The sequence below is a fragment of the Telopea speciosissima genome, chromosome 7 (genome assembly GCF_018873765.1).
Source record: "Telopea speciosissima isolate NSW1024214 ecotype Mountain lineage chromosome 7, Tspe_v1, whole genome shotgun sequence".
NCBI lineage: Eukaryota > Viridiplantae > Streptophyta > Magnoliopsida > Proteales > Proteaceae > Telopea > Telopea speciosissima.
In genome coordinates this window covers 31863982-31884769 of record NC_057922.1, presented here as the reverse complement: position 1 = coordinate 31884769, position 20788 = coordinate 31863982, and the positions used below count along the sequence as shown (strand labels likewise).

Genomic DNA, 20788 nt, shown 5'->3' with positions numbered 1-20788 from the left:
TTGCGATAAAGTTAAGCTTATCTACCATCGAGGGTGCTACACTGCACAGCTGAAAACTAAGGCACCATCAGTGTTTCAGGTAGTACAGAACCTGAGTGTTTGTGAGGATTGCCACAAGGTGACAGAGACTATCAACAAACTTACAAGCAGGAGATCATTGTCAGGGACTAAGTTCGGTTCCAAAGATTCATCGACAAAACCTGTTCCTGCAGGAATTACTAGCGATTGTGAACCACCACCACCCACCCAACCCCCCCCCCCCCCCCCTCTCTTTTGAATTACAGTTGAATGCTATTGCAAATGTAGATTCAGATAGATCTATATGAACCAGGATCCCATTGGTTTTTCCCCATCCCCCAGATTCGATCCATTGCAAGTAATTTGAATCCTCGACAGAATTATCCTCAAGCTATGAAAAATTACTTGATTTGAATCTTCAACATTTCAAAGGAAGGACAAAAGCAGATAGAATGTTGTGGAACATCTGAAGAACTTGGTTTAAGCACATATCAAGGGCGGACCTCGATTGTGGAAATTATGATAGACTTGTAATGAATAATGGGAAGTGGAAGTGAGAAAAATTCCGATAGTTCATGTTAGGCTAATAGGCTGTGATAAAATATAGATGTTTTCATACCTGATATATCCAATTAAGTTAGATGTTCTCATAAAAGGAGAGGAGGGTTTAATAGTTGTAATTCTAAATCCAATTCTTTGCATCAAATATAGTGGTTTTACCGTCGTATGACTGCATTTGTGAATCAAATAGCAGGTTGGATTAATTGGCATTCTCTGAGTTTCTTCTTAGAGAACTCTGAAGCTGATTTACTAGCTGACAATAGTATTGGCTTGAATTTGTTTTGGGGTTGATCTTCTTCTTCTTCTTCTTCTTCCCATACTGCTGTGTAACCAAAACAGAGTCAAGCTTCTCTCATACTTCAGTAACTGTAGCATTAGTCAGGCTAAAGTGTTCATTTCAATTAAATGTGATTTGCAGGTTTTATCTTGATGACAGCTTATTAGCCACCCTCCCCCCTGACCTGAAAATATTCCCTTTTTTTTTAAAAAAAAATTCACTCAGAGATGTTCCTTTGGAACTATGACCAGTTACCAAAACAGCCAATTTCCATCCCCATCATATTTCTGAACAAAAGTTCTCCATAAAGATCCTAGTGAGAAAGCTAACAAGCTTACTAACTATGATGATGTGGCCAAAATCTATCTATCAGCTTATCAGTCACCCAAACCCATCTCATAAATGTTCTTTTTCAACAGTGGAGAGGTTACTCCAAAAGTTGGACAGTTTTAATGGCCATGGACAGTTTAAACTGAACCAATCTTTTGTGGCTTTTGAACAAGACTTTTCCATCAAGATTCCTGGGGGGAAAGCAAAAAATGGAGTTAGAATCTAGAGTTTGGCACAAGATTGTTTATAATGTTTTCTGGCCCCTTAGATGTATTCCTTTAGGTATCACCTTAGAGTAAGGCCCACTTACAGAGATAGATCTACTGATTTACCTCCTTGTTTGATTCTTAAAACACTTGATGCAGATAGTGTAACCTGTGCCAACGTAACAATGATATAATTCACACCAGTCATCTTCGATGACAAAGAGCGCTTTTCGTTATTAGTTGTTACCTTACCTTGTTTAGTGAAATTGGTAGTGTTTAAGAAAAGGAGAAGAAGAAGAGGAAGAGGAGATGAGCTCTGAATACTCTTATAAAATGCATCACCCATTGATGTGTACATGGATTCACATACTTTCTCAAAAGTAACAAATACACTTGATGGAATGAACTATATAATTTCTACAGATACTTCAGAAAGAAAAACCAATTAAAACAATAAACAGAGAGTAAAGTCTTGAATCATGAACTCAATGTTGTGACAGAAGCGCCATCTAATTGAGCTTGGTAATAATCTAGCTTCTTGTCTACAACTGCTCACCAAGAGCTCTCTTGCTTGCCATCTTCTGCTGCTTTCTTTACACACAAGCGCGAAGCTTTATAAAGAGATTGAAATCTCATCTTCCCAGGCGTATAAGTGCGAATTCCGTTCCCTACAGATGATAATTTTATTCCCTTGGGTTTACCAGGCAAAAGATGCCCACAAGGTGAGATTTTTGGCAGTCCAAGAACCTTTACAAAACATACTTTTTCCAACCTTGGAATTGCATGGAGGTGTGAAGGGAGATGAACAATGAAATCTCCATACTCATCTGTCTTTCCCCTAGCCCAGATTGATTTCCTCATTTTCCTTCCAATTTTGCATGTAATGGCCACCCTTGCTCCTGCAAAAGTTTTATTAAATCCTTTTGTTATGATCCAGCTTACTAGTTGTAGTTCAATTCAATTGTATAGTCTTCATTTGGGTTTCATTTAATTAGTTTCATATATGTTTTGTTAGCTAGAATAATATCATTCCATAACAAAAACTACATATATATGATGTTTACAATGATAGAACAAAAAACATACCTGAGATGGGCCATGATCTAGTTTCAGTTTTTCCATCTAAACAAGCATCACATAGAAGTGAACCAGCCACTAGTACAGATGAGAGTCTCTCCTCCCCATATCCAGCCATATCTACCAAGCTGTTACGAGTGTACCTTTCCAATAATGGATGCTCTCGTGCAGCAGTTGAAGGTTCCATGGCTATGCTGATGATCAGAAAAACTACAAGATTCATAGTAATACTAATACAACCACCAAGCCTGTTCATTCTGTCTCTATCTCTCTCTCTCTCCCTCTCTCCCTCCTCTCTTTCTATCTCTTTCTGTTTCAAAGCCTGAAGGGAAAAGTTGAGCTTGACAATGGAAAACTGGAAATCCAGGGAGGATGATTTATAAGAAAACAATTTATTTATCTCTCTTTGAATTACAGTTAGCATTTATCAAGAAAAAAAAAATGAATTACAGTTAGCCGTTTACCAAAATAGATTACAATTAGACCTTAAATTTCAAAGTTGCCTAAGCTTTGTGCAGGTAAAATTACCAAAAGGCCAATATATAATGAATTTGTTTTTGCCAATTTATCAAAAATAAAGAAAAAGGATTAAGGTTTCATTCACGGTGATGTGATATTATGATTGAACTCTACTTCATCATTAACTCTCACCCCATTTATATGAAGTCAAAAATACCCTTCTCCCATCCAATCTGAGAGTCAGATCCCATGGTTGAAGATATTCTCTCTCCACCATTGATGAAAAGAAACTTGGTCCAAAAAAAGGAAAGTGGTTTCCCAAGCTGGCTAGTATGGGGAGGAATCTGCTGCAACACCAATGGCTGCCATGATAAGGGTATCATTCACATGGAACCTGTATACTTAGAGCAAGAGAGACTTAATAATAAAAAGAAGGGAAGCAGTTTTTTGTACGGGAGTGTGGCCTACGCTAGCGCACATTCTCATGTGTCTATCTCTCTCTTCCTTAAAATAAAGAGATAAAGGTATCTTTTCACATGGGAAGAAGAAAGATAGATTCATGGGAGTGCTGGCATAGGCCACACCCAAGACAAAGAATTTTTTCCCTATAAAGAAATTAAAGATAGGAGCGATATTTTAAAAGGGGCTTTGACTTCCCATTTACAAGGGCAGTGACGTAAATTTCTATGTGGTGTATCATGTATGCGTCCACAGTTGAAACAAGCCCCAAAGTGGGAGGTTAGCTACTTTTTAACTTGCATCCTTAACCGAGGTGGAGGGGAAGACTGTAGAGTCTTGAGGTTGGCCGCCTACTACTACTAATTTTGTCTTCCCAAACAATCTTCTCTCCTTCTCTCCCTCTCTCCCTCTCAACATTTTCAAGCCTTCCCTCAACTATATCTTCCTATACCATTAAAAGCAACCTTTGTACACACGTCTCAACAATAAATCCATCAATGGAATTGAATGGGCATCCATAGCCACCATTATTATTGGTAGACTTACACTAGCTACTATCATATATCACCATTTGGATGGGTAGGTGATTTGGAAGATCACCTAAAGCTAAAAATCTATATAGAACTAGAAAAAAGCTTCCTTCTTTTTGTTTTTTTATAATCTATTTCTCATTCAACGATTACTGCTGTTGTTTCGATTCCTTTTATAATATTCCACTCAAAGTCAAAACTTTTGCCCTTTTCTTCTATACTATTACAAACTCAGACCTCTCTCTCTCTCTCTCTCTCTCTCTGTTAAGATGTTGTGCTCTGTTTCACCTAATAAGCCGGCAGATCAGTAGTAGTCGCGCCACCGCAGGAGCATAAGTGTGCACTTCCAAATGATATAAAGCCGGGCTCGCCGCTTCCGTATATGCCTTGAGCACCGCTGCCATGACCTAAGTCTTGGGTTACTCTGGGAGAGTGAATGTTGTGACATGTTGAAGAAGTAGAGAAAGAGGGTATGATCAGCTTTAGGGAACTTAATTTCGTAAGAGTTGTTATCAGTTTGTAAGTGGAAGATATGTTGCAAAATTGCACCGGAGAGATTCCTGGAGTACTTGGGCCGTCTTTTATATTGAGGCATAGAAGCTATGTGGGAGACAAGATGTGGTGGATGATAATTGATGGCACAGTACTGGGGTTGGGACTGCTTTGTTCCTCCTGGCCTTCACTGTAGTATGACAAGACTCACCTACTGGCTTTGTCTCTTTCTGTGCCCACCCCTACTGATAAGGACCTGTCATCGACCTACTCATACTGTGCACACCACCATCAGTGGTGTCACATTCATGCAATTACCCAATTGTGCATAGACCATTAAGAATTCTTAGTGTAAACACCAGTGTCCACGACAGAGTATAAAGTACTGTGAGCAATCTTGTTTAAAAAAACGTGAACCCAAAACGATGCAGAAAAAGATGGAAATTGCAAATCAACAATTACATAATCCAACACAAGGATTTACGTGGTTCTATTGAAAATTGTCTAAGTTTACGGTGAGATGAGATCTATTTTTAATGGAGAATAGGGTTACAGCTATTCGTGCTCTCACGTCTCTCTCAAATTGGTTACAAAGAAAAAAAACCTTGTTACAAATTTATAGTGGAACCTTATACAAGAAATTTACCAAAATACCCATGGAGTTGCCAGTAAAAAAAACTTCTAGGGAGCTACCACCTTGAACCCCCGCATGGAGCTGCCAGTAATATAAATTAACACGCAAGGTGAGCCGATTACACTAGGCCTCAAGGCCTTTGGCCTCTTAATTAACTTCCCTTTGGAATCAGCCAACTTATGCAAGCGAAACGTAAACCGAACTAGGTATAACCTGATTCGGGCGCCCACTCGTAGGAGGGCAGCCGCACAAAGCACAACCTACATGGGGAGGTCAGCCACTTTAAGTGGCCTATCCTCCTGTGTCCTACTCCTACTAGGATACTACGAGGGGGAAGGGGGATCTATAAATATATACGTATCATCAGCCCCCCCACCTCCACCCCAAACCCTAAGTTGATGTATTTCTCTCTCTCTCTCTCTCTCTCACTCTCATTGCTTTCCAAGTTATTATTGTGTTCTCTGTGTGATTCCATCAATTCCCAAGGATTTGTGGTGGGGAGAAACCTAACATGATTGTATGCGAAGATGTTATTCAAGTGGTACTCGTAACCATTACCTATACAATAGTAACACCCTAATGATATGATTTGTTTAACATGATAGAACACGAGACATCAAACCCCTCCTGTTATTGGTGAAGCTTGATCTCAGTCTAGAAAGTGTTGTGGTGATTCTTCGGTGGGTCATTTCTCCTTCAAAACGTGCCAGAATGACCAAAAAGTGCATACTTCAATGCCCTGTTGGCGCTGACTCTTATAGAGCTCATCGAGAGCTTCAATTTGATATGTGTTTCGACCTATTTCGGCTCAATTCCGACTGGGTGGATTACAAGGGGCAGTTTTGTACTTTCTGGATTAGGGTTTTCCTATAAAATGTTGTTAATTCTTTTAGAGATATGTGAGAGGGTTTTGTACTTTGCTTCACAGATTAGTGGATCCGTATTATCGCTCGGCCATGGACGTAGCCCTCTTTCTTGGGGGGTGAACCACGCAAATCTTGTCTTGTGTGTGTGTTTCTCTTTCTCTTTGCATTTTTTTCTGCAAATCACCATTCTGGGCGTTGTTTTCTTAACACCCCCAACATCTTTCTCATCTTATGTTCAACCAAGACTCGGTTGTACCCGTATTGTGTCCTGTGATGAACACTTTCAGATGTTTGTTACCGTCTGTTTTGTGGACTTCGTTATGGGTACTTCCGTTTGATTCAGTAACTTTGATGCCATTTGTTGAAGCCAACCACTTCACTGTCAATAGATAAATAGTAGATTGTTAGAAGATCAGTGAGGTCATAAAACATGAAACAGTAGCTGTGAGTTGTGATATTAGCGAAGAGAAGAAATTATGATAGGTGTGTATATAACGCTTTAAAGGAGTGATTTACAAGGGCTGCATTTCCTTCTTCCATTTCTAAGTTTTTTTTGTTTTACTTTAGAATCAAATCCAAACAGATAAGTGAACCAATTCATACTAGTAGAATTGTTGAAAGATTTTAGGATTTCAAAAGAGTACTTGTGCCAACACAGGAGCATAGAGATGCGCACCCTCATAATGTAGAGCTTCCCTCTTTGTTGTCTCACCATTTTCTTCCACTTTGAAAAAACATTTCCCATACTTCAAATTGGGCCTCTCCACCTCCTCCCCTCCTCCTCCTACTACTAACTAAACTTGATCAAACGAGGCCAAATTTATCGATATCCAAGATGAGGAATCTACTGTTCAATAAGACCCAGTTACAGGCATTGTAATCTAAAACAGAGGGATCTACTGTACGCTGAGAATGCGGCTTATCGCATGCACTATGTCCCTCTAAAATCCAAGAGGAAAGGCATGTCTACCAGCCACTGATCAATGGCCCATGACAAACCAGCTCCAAGTCACTAGCAATCACTTTAATCTTGGTATAGTTTGCAACTGTAGTCACAGAGTCACCACCTCATCGTTCCTTTCCTCTAGGATTCTCATCACTTCTTTAGAAATCACAATAGCCTCTCATGACCTCTAACGTGATCTCTGTGAGACACGCTAATACAGCTAATGCAGGATGATTTTAGATGGGCCATATGAGTTTTATCTCCAGTGACAAGCATATATAGTCTATGCCATCAAGGTGGGATAACCACAGAAGAGACTGAGGCAGACAGATCATTTCATACAACCATCAGAATGTTTTGTTCTGCCCTTACTGAATGATTCATGAACTAACAAAACATAAAAATCCAAACCTGTGGATCTTCTTTGCTTCTGCAAGTTGTGTTAGTACAAAGGGGAGGAAAGCAACCTCATGCATGGAAATCTCTTGCTTTTATGATTCTCTTGGAAGTGATTAGCTCTCCTTGTATTGTGTGTGTTCCACACTTCCAGTTGGTCACATCGTATAATAGATCATCCTCACACGTGTAATTTCATGTGGATATGGGAGGGAAGAGAGAGTGACTGACTAATGAACAGCATTAACATTTCTAACAATCCTACCCACCCACAAAAGGAAGCTTAGAACCCTATCCAGATAATAATGATTATCATCTTGGTGATAGGTCCATCTTTTAAATTAAGGGAGCTCGAAATGGGAGCATACATGATAGATCTGAAATTGGGAAATCGTAAGGTTGCTTGACATGTTAATAGTTTGCTTTGCTAGCTACCAAGTTTTTCATGTATATCATACCAAAAGAGCACCTCACTTTTTGGGGATACAACCATTACATTGTTAGATCTGGAAGCTTTAAGTACAGACTAGAACAGCAATACAACACATAGCGCTGCAAATTAACTAGTACAATATACTACCTATATCAGCTTGAAGATAAACCCAACCACCTACCCATAAGGAACGTTTGGGGCATTGGATGGCACAGATATAGACCAGAGATATGTTTATACCTGAGAGGTATGAGCAAATTACCAGAGACTATCACAATGAACTTCATCAAACCTTTTTTGTCTTAGAAACAAAGGGTCTGCCACCTTGGAACTCAAAACATCTTAACAAAAACAACAATAAAGACCGAACGCAAGGTATTACATACATAAAGGCTACAAATAGGTAAATACATCGATGTCATTCTGCATTTCTCATTTGCTATCTAGTATCTAACTCATTGTACACCGGACTTGGCTGTAAAGTCTCATTCAAACCCCAGCACTTTATTAATGTCTTGCTGCATTCATAGAATCAGAGTACGAAGATCCGTTTAACACTTAAAAAAAGCATTCTCGCAAGCACACAAACAAATGCAGAGAGAACACAGCCTACCTCGATGGACAATGGGGCAGTTGTAGGTGCATATCGGTTGACAACATGGCCTTCTTTATCCACTAGGAATTTGGTGAAGTTCCATTTGATCCTTGACCCAAATGTTCCTCCAGGTTTACTAGCCTTCAGGAATTTGTAGACTGGTGTTGTTTCTGGACCATTCACACAAACCTAACAGAACAGAAAGCTGAGCATTAATATTCAATTTCCATGTAAAATTCTAATTAGGTTGAACTTTTATCATATGATAATAAACGTGTCTTCTGAATCAGCCTGGACAGTCATATGCATTGTGTATCTAAATCTTGTATGGTGGGCTGAATTTAGATAAATGCAAAACCTCATGTATCTTCAACTACATATGCAAAGAATTAACCTAGGCAAAATCAAATGAAATGCAGGCACATGATTTCCCTCCTTGGCAAAGCAATGAGACTACAAGAAAGCCTCTATAGTGCAAAAACACTTAACCTGTTTCTTCCTTGCCATGGTACCTCTAACAAGAATTATGGTCATTTTGCTTGACAATCCTTTATACCACGCAGAGATGAGTCACGTATCCTGTCATGGAAGGGATTAAGAAGCCAAAAACAGTATTGTTATGATCCCAGGCTTCCAATCTGGTGATTATCCTCTAACCTACACAGCCTTGCCCAGATAACCAAAATGAAGACTATGAATACCGTAGCAAATGTGTCCAATCAAGGAATATTTCTATCATATACAATATTAGTTGAGATCATGAAATCGCAACTGAGAAAACATCATATTGAGCTTCTTCCATTTCCCTCAAGTGGTGAAAAATACCAATGATGCATAAAAGCTACAATCCTTATGGTTGTAGCCTGACATGAAGGGGAGCATTTATCCTGTTGGCTTCAATTTGCAAACAAAGGAGGATGGCCTGGAGAGCAGATGGAAAGATGGAATAATACTGGAATTTTAAGATACACTATTTCTTGTTTCAGACTGAATATCTTTACTGCTACCTATATCTCAAATCAGCACACTAAATTAGCAACTTCTAGGTTCTTACCATGCCATGTTGTTACCTTGATCATGGACATAAAAATTCAAGCCTGGACATCAATAAAGAAGGTATTGCACCAAAATGGTTCAAACACTTCAATTTGGTTTGATAGGTGGCACCAACAGTCTTTTTAATAGGTCAGTCAAAGACTCCAACAAGACTTGGGTTTGTTGACTGGATATGAGATTAGTACTCAACTCAACTAAGCCTACCAGTTTAGTGCTATATCCATAAACATTTTCAGCATTATACCCTACCAGTTTGTTTTTGACAGACTGCATCGGAATATGCTCATTGAGTGTTTCTCTTATCTCAAACAAACAGGCCCATGTACCACTATATTTAACCTGCTCCCTTATGATCAAGGTTAGGAGTGTTTCCCTGATGGACTCTAAATCTGGTGGTGAGTGGTGACCAAGCCCCCAGTATTAAAACTAAGTCCCACATAATTTTATATAAAATATTGCTCCAAAATAATAGGCTCAGGGTCAGAAATTAGCCACAAAAGCATGAAGGAGAAAAGCCCTTCCATTTCAGCTACGAGTTGGTTGGATGTGCTACATTTCTGGTCTACTAATTTTGCCCCTTACGATTACCAAAAAAAAAAAATTTTGCCCCTTACCATCCATTATAATTTTGCAAGAGTGATGTGGACCCATTTCCTTTCTCTCTAAAGTTGTTTGGGCTTTTCTGCACCGATGCTAGCTCCTTACTGTGGTTATGACATCTTGTACCCTTGGGAAGAGAGGAAAGCTTCTCTGAAGATGCATCTTACCAGTGGGTATGTAGAACATTCGGGAGGAGCAGAAGAACAGAGTGTCTAGTGGGGGTTAGGTAGGATGAACCCAAGGTTCAGACAAAACACCTCTCTTACAAGATCCCAAGCAAACTCAAATCAAAAGGTCAACAAAAGTCAACCTTCTCAGATGAAGGTCAAACTGTAGAAATCACTCACAAATAAATAGAAGAGATAATCTTTAAGAGAGCAGTGATCTAAAGGTTAGACTAAAACTAACTGAAGAATAGTCAAATCTGAAAATGAAAATCCAGGAAATAGGAGATTTCTAATTAATCAAAATCTCAGAGTCAGATCAACCAATAAGGCTGGTAGAGTGTCACTCTTAGTAGGATAAAGCAATCCCCAAAATACGATTCAAAACTAAGGGTCAGATTTAAAGTAATCAAAGGAACTTCAAACAGAACATAAACAGGAGATTTTTAATAGCAGCACATCAGAGAGTCAGATCCTCTCCAAACCCTGATCGAAGGAATCTATTGGGAAGACCTTGAATGCCCCAAACCTTTCCTCAAATCTGATGGGTAGATCCAACTCAGGTGGATTATGAAATCAGGAAGAAAATTGGAACTAAAACAGGGTAGCCGCAAGTTAAGAAATCAAGGATTCTCTGATGAAATTCAATACCAACAGAGAACTTAAGAATACCAGTGAAATAGTAAGGACTGAATTACTTGAATCACGGAACGATCAAGCACAGAAGTAGCAATCGATGAGAGATTCAAACAGTACCTTTATCTGCAGTAAGAACAGAGTATAAGAAAATTAAGATTAATAGCTATGGTTTCCCACCAAGAGGATCTCAGTCTCACTGTCCGAGGCCTCTCACCATGACTGAATCGCACTGAACTCATAAGAAATCTTCAACTTTATCATCAAATCGTATTTGAGCCTTGGCTCTTACAAGATTTATATAGAAAACTAAATCAGAATCCTAATCTGACCAGGAAAATTCAAATCCTATTGCTAATAACAGAACATATTTTAAAAGGAAACATAGAAAGAAAAGGAATCCTTCTCACGCAAGGTGAGGGAAGTCTTATTTAATTAAACAACTTGAATTAAATAAAGACTATCTAACTAAGCCCACAAATTGGCTGGACTCAGCCCCTATCGAGCTGGGCCTGGCTCTTCTTCTTCTTGCGGGAGTATGTGATATACTCCTTCCCTGCATCAGTGTCCAGGGATTGTTTTAGACATTTGAAGTAGGAGGTTACTGAGTGCTCATCATGCACAGAGCAGCAATGTGAGCCTCTCCAGTAGACAACTTTAGACTTCAGAGTGCTAATTTCTACTACATGTAGATACAGAGGGAAGAGGTTATTAGATCAGCCCCTAATACTCTTGATGTAGAGACATGTAGTGCAGCAGTGGGATACACATACACCCCAACCCCAAAAAGAAGAATTCGATGGGAGCTCACTAATAGAAGGCTTTCATGGAAGTTTCAGGATCACACAGGTGATGATGTTTGATATTAACTGACCCTATAAGTGTCATGGACTAGGTAACTGATGAATTTGAAGCCTCAATGCTTGGATTGAAGCAATCTCCTTCCCTCGAGAAGTCTCATCTGAACATATAAAATGGTTATATTGCAGTTATCAAAGATGTCATCAGGATGGGACTTCCCATGGAGATATTTTCACCTAATTGGGGATACTAGACCTCTTATACCATCTAGGAATATCTCATTCCTCAGTAGAGTTAAAGCAAGGAATCTCAGGCTGATGAACTTGCTAGAATATTATAAATACATAGAGGGCTACTTTGTTTGATACAGTATGCCTTTTTTTTTCTGGAGTGACTGCATTTGTTTTTTCCCCCTTTGCTGTTTTGTACCCTTTAATAAGGTTTAAACTTTATCACTATGCTTTCTTTTTTTATCTTTTTATTTTTTTGAGTGATTGTGTCATGTCATGCAGTTTTTAACAACATTTTCCATACCACAACCTTCTTAAATGGTTCACTGCCAAGAGAATAGTTCAGAAGCAAGATATAATACATCAAAGAGAATTATCAAACTCTCTAACAGTGGATTTTGTCATAGATGCACAGACACATTAGACAATCGATTTCTGGAATGTAACTGCACTAAATTCATCTGTAATGTTGTGTGGTCTCCAAGGTATGAAGAAATATAAGCAGCAAAGAGAAGCTTAATTGGATTTTCTGCTTTTATGGATCTGCTTTTGTTCAATCAAGATAGGTTTCTTCAGTACAATCACAAAGCCATTGAGAAGTTTGGACCGCATATGTCTGAAGAAAAGTTATGCCCAGCTGAGGATGTTATCAACCAGAAAGCAAGGGATACCAGATTTCACAAGGGGTTCAAAGCCTAAAGTCATGATCTCAATATAATTTCACCACTTTTAATTTCCAGACAGTTGCTTTACTCTATTCCTCTTTGTGACAAATTTATGAGCAATAAAACCAAAATGAAGAGACTAACACTGTTTGGTCAGAGTTTAATTCAATAAAAATTAGAACATCATCAATGGTTGAATCCATAACCTACCTTTTGGAAAACTGGATACTCAGCCTTGTATCTTGTACAAGCAAAAGTCTCTGCTTCGAGGCCTGTGCCAGGCTCTTGATACAAGAATTGATTGCATGGAAATGCCAATATCTCCAAACCTGAAATTCAACCGGTAAACTCCTTCAACTAGATACAGAAAATAATAACTTGGAAAACATGAAAACTAATTGTTCATTTCTGGACCTGATTTAAATAACTCACTACCTATAAAGATACCTGAAACATTAAAAAGAAATCCACATCTCAACCTAAGGAAAAAATTAGTTTTGCTACTCATGAGATTGTATTAAATCGACTTTATATAAATTGGATTTTCAAGTAATCAAAATATTTTTTATGCCCCTGCAGAGATTGTTTCAATTAAAGGAAATTGTCATGACCTCATGGGAAGATTTTCATTGGCACATCACAACTAGAGTTCTTATTTGAAAAAAGAGTGAGTAAATACGATTCGTTCAAGAGTCCCTTCATTTCCTGAAATTGGAAAAAAAAAATTCTGGGAACAGAGAAAGATGAAGAAGTTAAACAACAACAATCTGACCTTTGTCCTTGTATTTAGTGTAGAGTTCTGTCAACTCTGTATAATTGCTGTCTGTAAGACCACTGTTCCACAGAAGCAAAGATAAGGCAATTGAGGAGGTGTTTTATACAAGTTTGAACTCAAAATTGATAAGGGCATTCCCATATAAAATATAAAGAAAGAGCAAAAGAATACCATTTGGAAGCAACATTAACAACAAGGAGAACCTTCCCTTTGTACATATTAAGATCAACATCCTTACCTCTGCTATCCTGTGCCCATAGAAAACAGGGGGAAAAAGGAAATTTATAAAAAAAAATCCAACCCACAGGGATAAGCAGGAAGAATGAAAGAAAGACAGAGACGCATTGAGAATGGGGTTCTGACTTTACCTGGACTGTGAATTCATGGATGCAATGTTCCTGAATCGATTGAGAAGAACCCATCAGACTCTGTTCTTTATACGTTTTTCTTCTGCCTTTCCTTTTCCCTCTCTCAACTGGGTCTTTGGATTTTTTTTTATTTCTAACAACTTATTTCAGGTAGATTTTCTATGATTCTATCTGAATCCTATATGAAATATCTATCAGAAAATGAGAAATTGAGGAAGACAATCAACCTGTGAATCATGAGTCTTGAGGGGTTGGAACGATATCGTTCTCAATTCAGTGTTCCTCCAGATCATCCATGACAGAACGCGTACGTAAGGGACACGCGTCTCCTGACAGGGTTTAAGTGTTTAACAAATCGGAATCGGATCGGTTGCATCGCCGATTCGAATTGGAATAGGCAGTGACCGATCCAGTTGAATCCTGTCGATTTCCATGGATTCTGATCACTTTCTGGCTGACTCCAATCGATTCTATCCGATTCAATTCCCGATTCCGTGTTTGGAAACGTTGGTCTCCTTCCCTAATTTTAACTAGGCGATCTAGGTTCCGGTTTACTAAATATCCACCCAATATTTATCTTAACGCAACTAACCAAATTGACTTTGGGTATTACAAAAAGAGTCAAAACAGTACTCATCCCTCTTCGTTTTCCTCAGCCGCTTCATTTCCCTCTTTCGTTTTTACCCTAACAAACCGTTGCAACCCTCATCGGTTGTCTTCAGTGACAACGAGTTATCTCTCCAACAGATTAACGGCATTGATCCCTCTCTCTGGTAACTTATTTGAGTTCATTCACAAAACTGTTTCACATCATAGCTTACGACATGAATAGATAAACAATGGTTGAAATTGAAACTTGGAAGCAGAGTCGTCCAAGGCTTCTTGGAATTTCAAAATTCTAATATTTTTGAAAAAAGAAAGAAAGGGAAACTTCCAAATTTATTCCAACAATTTTGTACGTTCGGCCCTACACAGTCCCCTGTTCTTCCCTCCCCTTCCAATTCAAGCGCCCAGTTTGCAGAGAAATGAATGAGGTAGGGAAACGAAGGAAGAAAAACTCGGATGGAATATAGTCTATGGTGCAATACTGAAAGATGAACAATGGCTTCACTTGGAAAGTTTTGGGTAGAAAGTCCCACTTTTCCTTTGTCTTTCACTTTCTGTTTCACCACGAAATCTTCAAATAAGCACATCTACAGGCGGGCCGGACTTGAAGTGTTTACAGAAGTAGAAAATGTATCAGGGGAAGACTGACCGTTTATGGATTTCTGCTAGTTGAGGCACCCAGCATTGATTCTGAGAGCGTAACTTCATAGCTTTTTGCTGTTTCTCTCTTTCCTTACTTGGATTTCTTGTCGAAAATGTATCAGGGGAAGACTGACCGTTTATGGATTTCTGCTAGTTGAGGCACCCACCATTGATTCTGAGAGCGTAACTTCATAGCTTTTTGCTGTTTCTCTCTTTCCTTACTTGGGTTTCTTGTACTTCAGCACCAAATCGAAGTATGCTCCAAAGCCCACACTCTTTCCTTACTTGGGTTTCGTTTTGCAAAGGTAAAATGAAAGAGGGAAACGAAGAGTATGATGAAGACGAAGAAGGGGGTGGGGGGTAAAAATGTCTACAAAGGTTGGAAGGGAGGGAGGAGTACTGTTTTGACTGATTTTGTAAAACCCAAAGTCCATTTGGTTAGTTGAGTTAAGATAAAGATTGACTGGATACTTTTGTAAACCAGAATCTAAATCTAGCTAATCTGGTAATTTTCCCTTTTTTTTCTTTCTTTTATTTTTTTTTTTTTTTTTTTTTTGGGGGGGGTTGGGGGGTGGGGCGGGGAAGGAGCTTTTATATATATAAAGAATCAGAGAACAAAATAAGATTACATTCTTTGGTATTTCCTTCCTCTGGAGTCTTCCCCAACAAGGTGGGAAAGAGTTGAAGGAAGACAATTTGCACTAAGATGGACTTCCTGGTCCGAACGTATGAAACTCACTAGGATATCCACACAAGAATTAACTTCTATAACAACGTGAGCAAAAGTGCAGCAGGTAAACTCTTCAGTAAGAGACTGAATGTCATCCAATAATCCCAAATAGTGCCAAGGAGGTTTGAAGGACCCCTTAATCAAATGGATGGCGCAAAAGGAATCCAACCGAATGTGAACACGGGGAAGCTTGAGTGAACTAGCCTTATAAAGACCGCACCGGACAACCCCCAGCTCCAGGCGTAGGATGTTGGCGTCGCTAGACCCTTCAGCCATAGCAAAAATAACTATTCCCATCGAATCACGAGCCATGGCACCATACCCTCCACGATCATCATTCACCGAACCATCACAATTGATGGCAATGCAGCCAGAAGGGGGGCGAAGCCAATAGTGGAGAGATGGACACCTGATCGTGAACTCCACCTTGATGTCCCACCGAAAAAAGAAATCTCTAGTAACACTATTATCAGGGATTCTAGCCGTGATTCCCGAAAACCAAGCTCTAGTATCCCAAAGAATCTGATGCAGTATTTTTTCAGAAGCCATCTCCTTATGATAAAAAAACCCTTCTGTTCCTTTCACTCCAAATGCGATAGACCATGGCATTGAAGCTGAATCTACGAACACTATTAAGAACAGAATCCTCAGTGAAGTGTCTATAGGCCCAGTTCACCTCATCGTGCCAAGAAGGGAGGGAGCTACAAGAGAAACCATTCAAGAGAAGAATCCTCTACCAAATGTTTTTGGAAAACTGACACTGGAAGAAGAGATTATTTAAAGTCTCATTTTCAATCTTGCCCAAGGGACAGGTGATCTCTTTAGTTAAACCCCAGGCCAGAAGTCTACTCTTGGTGGTGAGTTGCCCCAAAATAGCGAGCCAAACAATAAAAGAGAAGCGAGGTTGGGAGGATAGGAACCAAATCAGCTTACTCCACGGAACCGAGCTTCTTCGAGATCTAATTTTATCCCACGTAGTCTTGAGAGAAAAAAGACCATTCGGGTTCCCAGTCCAAACAACCAAATCAGAGGTTAACCTTCCATGAATTCTAGTATTAGAAATCTCCAACCATCTGCTACGAAGAATCGGATCAGACACATCTTCATCCCACCGCTCCCCATCAACAATTAAAGATCCAACGGAATCATAAATGTTCCGGCTCAAAGCCTCTGAAATAAGCATACCAGGTTTACAGATGGGGCCATTGGGAAGCCAGAGATCGAACTAGAGATTGGAGTCACGGCCAAACTGGATTAGGTACCTTATGTTGGGCATGGTAACCGATATGAGCTGAAGGATGGCCTTGAAGGACTGCGAGCAATGTACAAGAGAAGGAACCGACCATATACTATGTCTTTTCAGCCACCGATGTCTAACAAATTGAACCCAAGCAATGTCGTTGTTTGCAGCAATGTTCCAAACTTGGCGCATATGCTTTTAACTATTGGTAACAGAATACGTCAGCTATATGGTGCTTACACCCAACCAACATAGGAAGGGTCATGGTTCGTAATATCGGTATGGGGATCGGATTGTTTTCTTGGATTGGATCTGTTGGATCAGATCGGAATCGCCCAGAATCGAGCCAGACTTTTTCTTTCTTTTTATAAAACTTTTTTTTTTACCTTTATACCCATGTCCATATAGGTGTATTGGATCGGTCTCGGCTGATACCGATCCGATCCGGCCAGAGTTGGCCAATCTGATCCAAGATTAGGAACCATGGGAAGGGCGAAACGACCCCTGAAATGAAAAATCCTGTGTCTAGCGCAGGGCCATGCAGCCTGGTAGCGATCCCCTTGCTTTAACTATATTTCTTTTCTAATTCCCTCATTAAATTTAGGGAAAAAGAACGTTGTTTAGCCGTATGGCTTTGGACACAAGAGCGTGTGAAATTATTGCCCCACCCATATTGTTGCCCCTACACCATTGACCCCCACTGGTGCAGGAGCCACGCTGCTTGGCAGTGATCCCCTTCCTTAATTATACTTCTTATCTGATTCCCTTAGGGAAAAAAAACATTGTCTGGCCGTATGGCTCCGTAGGAGCACATAAAATTATCGCTCCATCCCCAGTGAAATTTTTTTTTTTAAAAAAAAAAAAGCCACCATGTTAATGCCCCTACATGTGCTCTCATTGACCCTTCGCCCTAGTCCAAGGTTTATGCAACCAAGCAGCAACTTCTTGCCCTTAAATTTAACTTTCACGTCCCCCTTCTTCCCTTACTTTTTTAAAATACCTAGATTATCCCTCAATGCCTCAATGGCATATTTTCGCTATTTTTTCACTTCACTTATAAATTGATCTTCTAGGTACGTATTGCATATGTATTTATACTATATTATCCTCACCAAAAAAACTTACCTCTTTAATATATATATATATATATATATTAACATTCGCATGGACATCCTCAATTATATAATACACATTCTCTTAAAATTTTCACCTAATTAGTGTACTAATTAATGTATCAAATTATTCTAATATATTTACACTTTTTTGGTAAATTAAGTATGTAGATAGAAAACGTGCCATAAAATTGATCAATTTGCATCATAGACGTTACATGTGATACTTTATTAAATTGATAATGGTCATTTAGAGGTTGGAATTATTTTTTTTCAAAAACATGGGAGAAAAGACAGATATTGGTTATAGGCATTTTAGGAGAATCAGAAAATAAGTGTTCATAGGGGAATTTGGATAAATATTGGTTAATTTTAAGGGATTAAAAAAATCCCTATCTATTTTTTTCTATGTTTTTTCCCCTATGTTTTTCAAGGTTTTTTTTTGGAGAGATAAACAAGTTATCACATGGAACTTATCATACAAAAATATCTCAATCTCCTTTTTTTCAAAAAAAAAAAAAACCAAAAATATCTCAAGATTTTCAGCATAATTATGAGGATGGCAATGGTGACATAGGTTGCCATTCATCAGCATGTTAGTTACTCTTACCAGTGAAATATTTTGAAAGGAAAATGGAGATGCAGAAAAACATGCTTTTAATCTTCTAACTAGACAACCAAATTGTCTTACCACTTAAAAAGCTATTTTATTCTCCAAAAGTGAAACAACAAAAACTTTATTTAATCATATATATATATATATATATGGGAGAGGGTTTCTACCAAAAAAAATGGGAGAGGGTTCTTGAAAGGACACGTGGTCCCTGAATCATCAATAGTGATGGGATTTCTACCGTTCTTGGGGATTGGGTACGGGTGGTAATTTATGCCTCTTTGTGTCTGGATGCAAGGGTCACACTGCTTTTCAAGATTCTTTTTCACACATTCACATAGTTTGTTTCCTTCCTTCTATTTGGTCATCTAAGCGAGAAGATGTCGTAGAGAAAAGGATGTCGTAATCATTTTCATCTTTTGGTTTTGATGAGAGAGTTTTATTTGTGTGTGGAAGGTTTCTTCTAATGGCAGTACGAAATCTCCTGAACACTACTCGGTGTGTGTGTTGAGGGTTTCCTATAAGGGCAGTGTAAAGAATCCCATGCACACAATTCCAATGAGAAATTGAAAAATGGTACCATAGATAATGGGTCTACATGATCAAAATAGGACTGGGAATATCTGTGTCTGTGTATCTTACTACCTTTTTTTTTTTTGTGAATAAAATATATTACCAAACCCCAGGAGGGGGCCGGAAAAAGGAGATAATATACAAGGGAAGAGAGGGGGGGAGAAACAAACCAACCTACGCAGAGGTGGAAGAAAAAAGAGAGGGCAAGTCAAGGCCCCAAAAGAGAGCAATATGCCTATTCCTAGGGATGTCCCCGACAGCACGAACATGAGCACGGCTGAGCTTGGAAGAGACTTCAAAGGAGATGGCTTTCCAAATCAGATCAAAAGATCGAGAGTTGGAAGTCCATCTCCTAATATTACGCTCCATCCAAATGTGATGAATAGCAGCTCCAAAAACCAACTTTCCAATGGTGTCACAAATTGAGGACCCTGAGAAGGATTTAGCCACCCAAAGCCATTCTCTATCGAAGTGAAGGGGTCTCCTGTTGCGGTGCCAGATGGTGGAGAGGGCTTCTTTCCAAATAATAGAGGTAAAGGGGCAGTCAAAGAAGAGATGGGGAATGTCCTCAAGACCATTTCAGCAAAGGGAGCAGGCAGGGGAAGCAGGGATGTGATGGTGAATGAGGAAGGCTTGGGTTGGAAGGCACAGGCGAAGGGATCTCTAGGTAGTGATACTGTGGCGGGGTATGTGGCATTTGAACCAAACTAGGTTGTGCCAGGGTACAGTGGGGGTGGTGGATCTGACAAAGTTCCAGGCTGAGCTGGTACTCAAGAGGCCATTGGGGGAGGGCAACCAAAGGATTCTATCGTCATGGGGGGGGGGGGTGGGGGGAGGGGGGAGAGCAAGCCAAATTCGAGAGACAATGGAGGGATTGAGAGAAGGGGGGAGACCCAGGAGCTAGAAGAGATGAGACAGGAAAGGGGGGCATTTTTTGGGAGACCTGAAGAGTAGATCGTCCTAGGACCTAGAACACAAAAAAGGATACCAAGGGTGTGCCAAGGGTCGAGCCAGAGGGATGTGGAAGATCCTCGAGCAATGGAGGAAGAGATACCACGGAGGCCAAGGGAGCGAAGGGCAATAATCTTTCTCCAGATCCAGGAGGCATCAAAAGGGGTGGGGACAGTCCAGCTAGAGTCGGACTTGAGGAGGTAAGAGTAGACCTAGTATGTGTGAAGGGTATAAGGAATATGTACAAGTGCAGCGTAGCAATCTTAAATTTTTTGAGGAAAAGATTTTTTGAGATATTAATGATATGACCATGTTGGCCTCATCCAACGCACATCTCGTAGTTAGTTATCCCATAACAAAAGGGATAAAGAGAGAAAATAAAATGATTCTCGTATTTTGGAAAGATGAATGTAACAACACATTCCTATAGTCAAGGTCGAGTCCATTAGGTAATCTATCTTACTGTTATTTTCCATCAGACCTTTTACATGCTTAGAATCTTCCAAACTTACATCCCAACGAAATATAGGTAGAGTTAATCCGATTGGAAAGTAAGGAAAATAAATTGAAATCAGTTTTAAAGAAAGAAAGAAAAGGATCATGTACCTCTATTTGTCAATTCAAACCCATATCATCAATTGGTGCAAAATTGGACATAGGCATCAAAAGAAACCCTCCCACCCTAAAAAAATAACAAAGGCAAGAGATTGGTGCCTGGTAATGTAGCCCTGCACTCGTGCGGAGACA

At 39.4% G+C, this 20788-nt stretch overlaps 3 protein-coding genes across 3 annotated transcripts in view; all 3 read right to left on the bottom strand.

Moving 5' to 3' along the window:
* Nucleotides 1-1685: 1685 nt before the first annotated feature.
* LOC122666698 lies at nt 1686-2759 on the bottom strand. The gene is made up of 2 exons (XM_043862745.1): nt 2479-2759; nt 1686-2291 (listed from the first exon to the last, which is right to left on the bottom strand). The coding sequence occupies exons 1-2, from the start codon at nt 2723-2725 to the stop codon at nt 1945-1947; spliced, it is 594 nt and encodes a 197-aa protein (XP_043718680.1). The 5' UTR covers nt 2726-2759; the 3' UTR covers nt 1686-1944.
* A 1439-nt stretch (nt 2760-4198) lies between these two features.
* Nucleotides 4199-4404, bottom strand: LOC122666699 (small polypeptide DEVIL 14-like). The gene has a single exon (XM_043862746.1). The coding sequence runs from the start codon at nt 4363-4365 to the stop codon at nt 4222-4224; it is 144 nt and encodes a 47-aa protein (XP_043718681.1). The 5' UTR covers nt 4366-4404; the 3' UTR covers nt 4199-4221.
* A 3299-nt stretch (nt 4405-7703) lies between these two features.
* The window catches only part of LOC122668458 (protein HUA2-LIKE 3-like), a 33578-nt gene continuing 20493 nt past the window's right edge, over nt 7704-20788 (bottom strand). The window contains exons 11-18 of the mRNA XM_043865021.1: nt 16549-16722; nt 15452-16172; nt 13575-13707; nt 13378-13454; nt 13204-13265; nt 12642-12760; nt 8298-8468; nt 7704-8202 (exon numbers count right to left, since the gene is read on the bottom strand). Of these exons, the coding sequence (XP_043720956.1) occupies nt 8170-8202; nt 8298-8468; nt 12642-12760; nt 13204-13265; nt 13378-13454; nt 13575-13707; nt 15452-16172; nt 16549-16722 (1490 nt within the window). The 3' untranslated portion in view covers nt 7704-8169. The remainder of the gene's footprint in view (nt 8203-8297; nt 8469-12641; nt 12761-13203; nt 13266-13377; nt 13455-13574; nt 13708-15451; nt 16173-16548; nt 16723-20788) is intronic.

Bases quoted from the DNA above. Each gene is read 5' to 3' on its own strand.
- LOC122666698 (XM_043862745.1), bottom strand. From the start codon at position 2,725: ATGAACAGGCTTGGTGGTTGTATTAGTATTACTATGAATCTTGTAGTT. The intron at 2,292-2,478 runs GTATGTTTTTTG...AAACTTTTGCAG, and splicing joins TAGATCATGGCCCATCTCAG to GAGCAAGGGTGGCCATTACA.
- LOC122666699 (XM_043862746.1), bottom strand. From the start codon at position 4,365: ATGTCACAACATTCACTCTCCCAGAGTAACCCAAGACTTAGGTCATGG.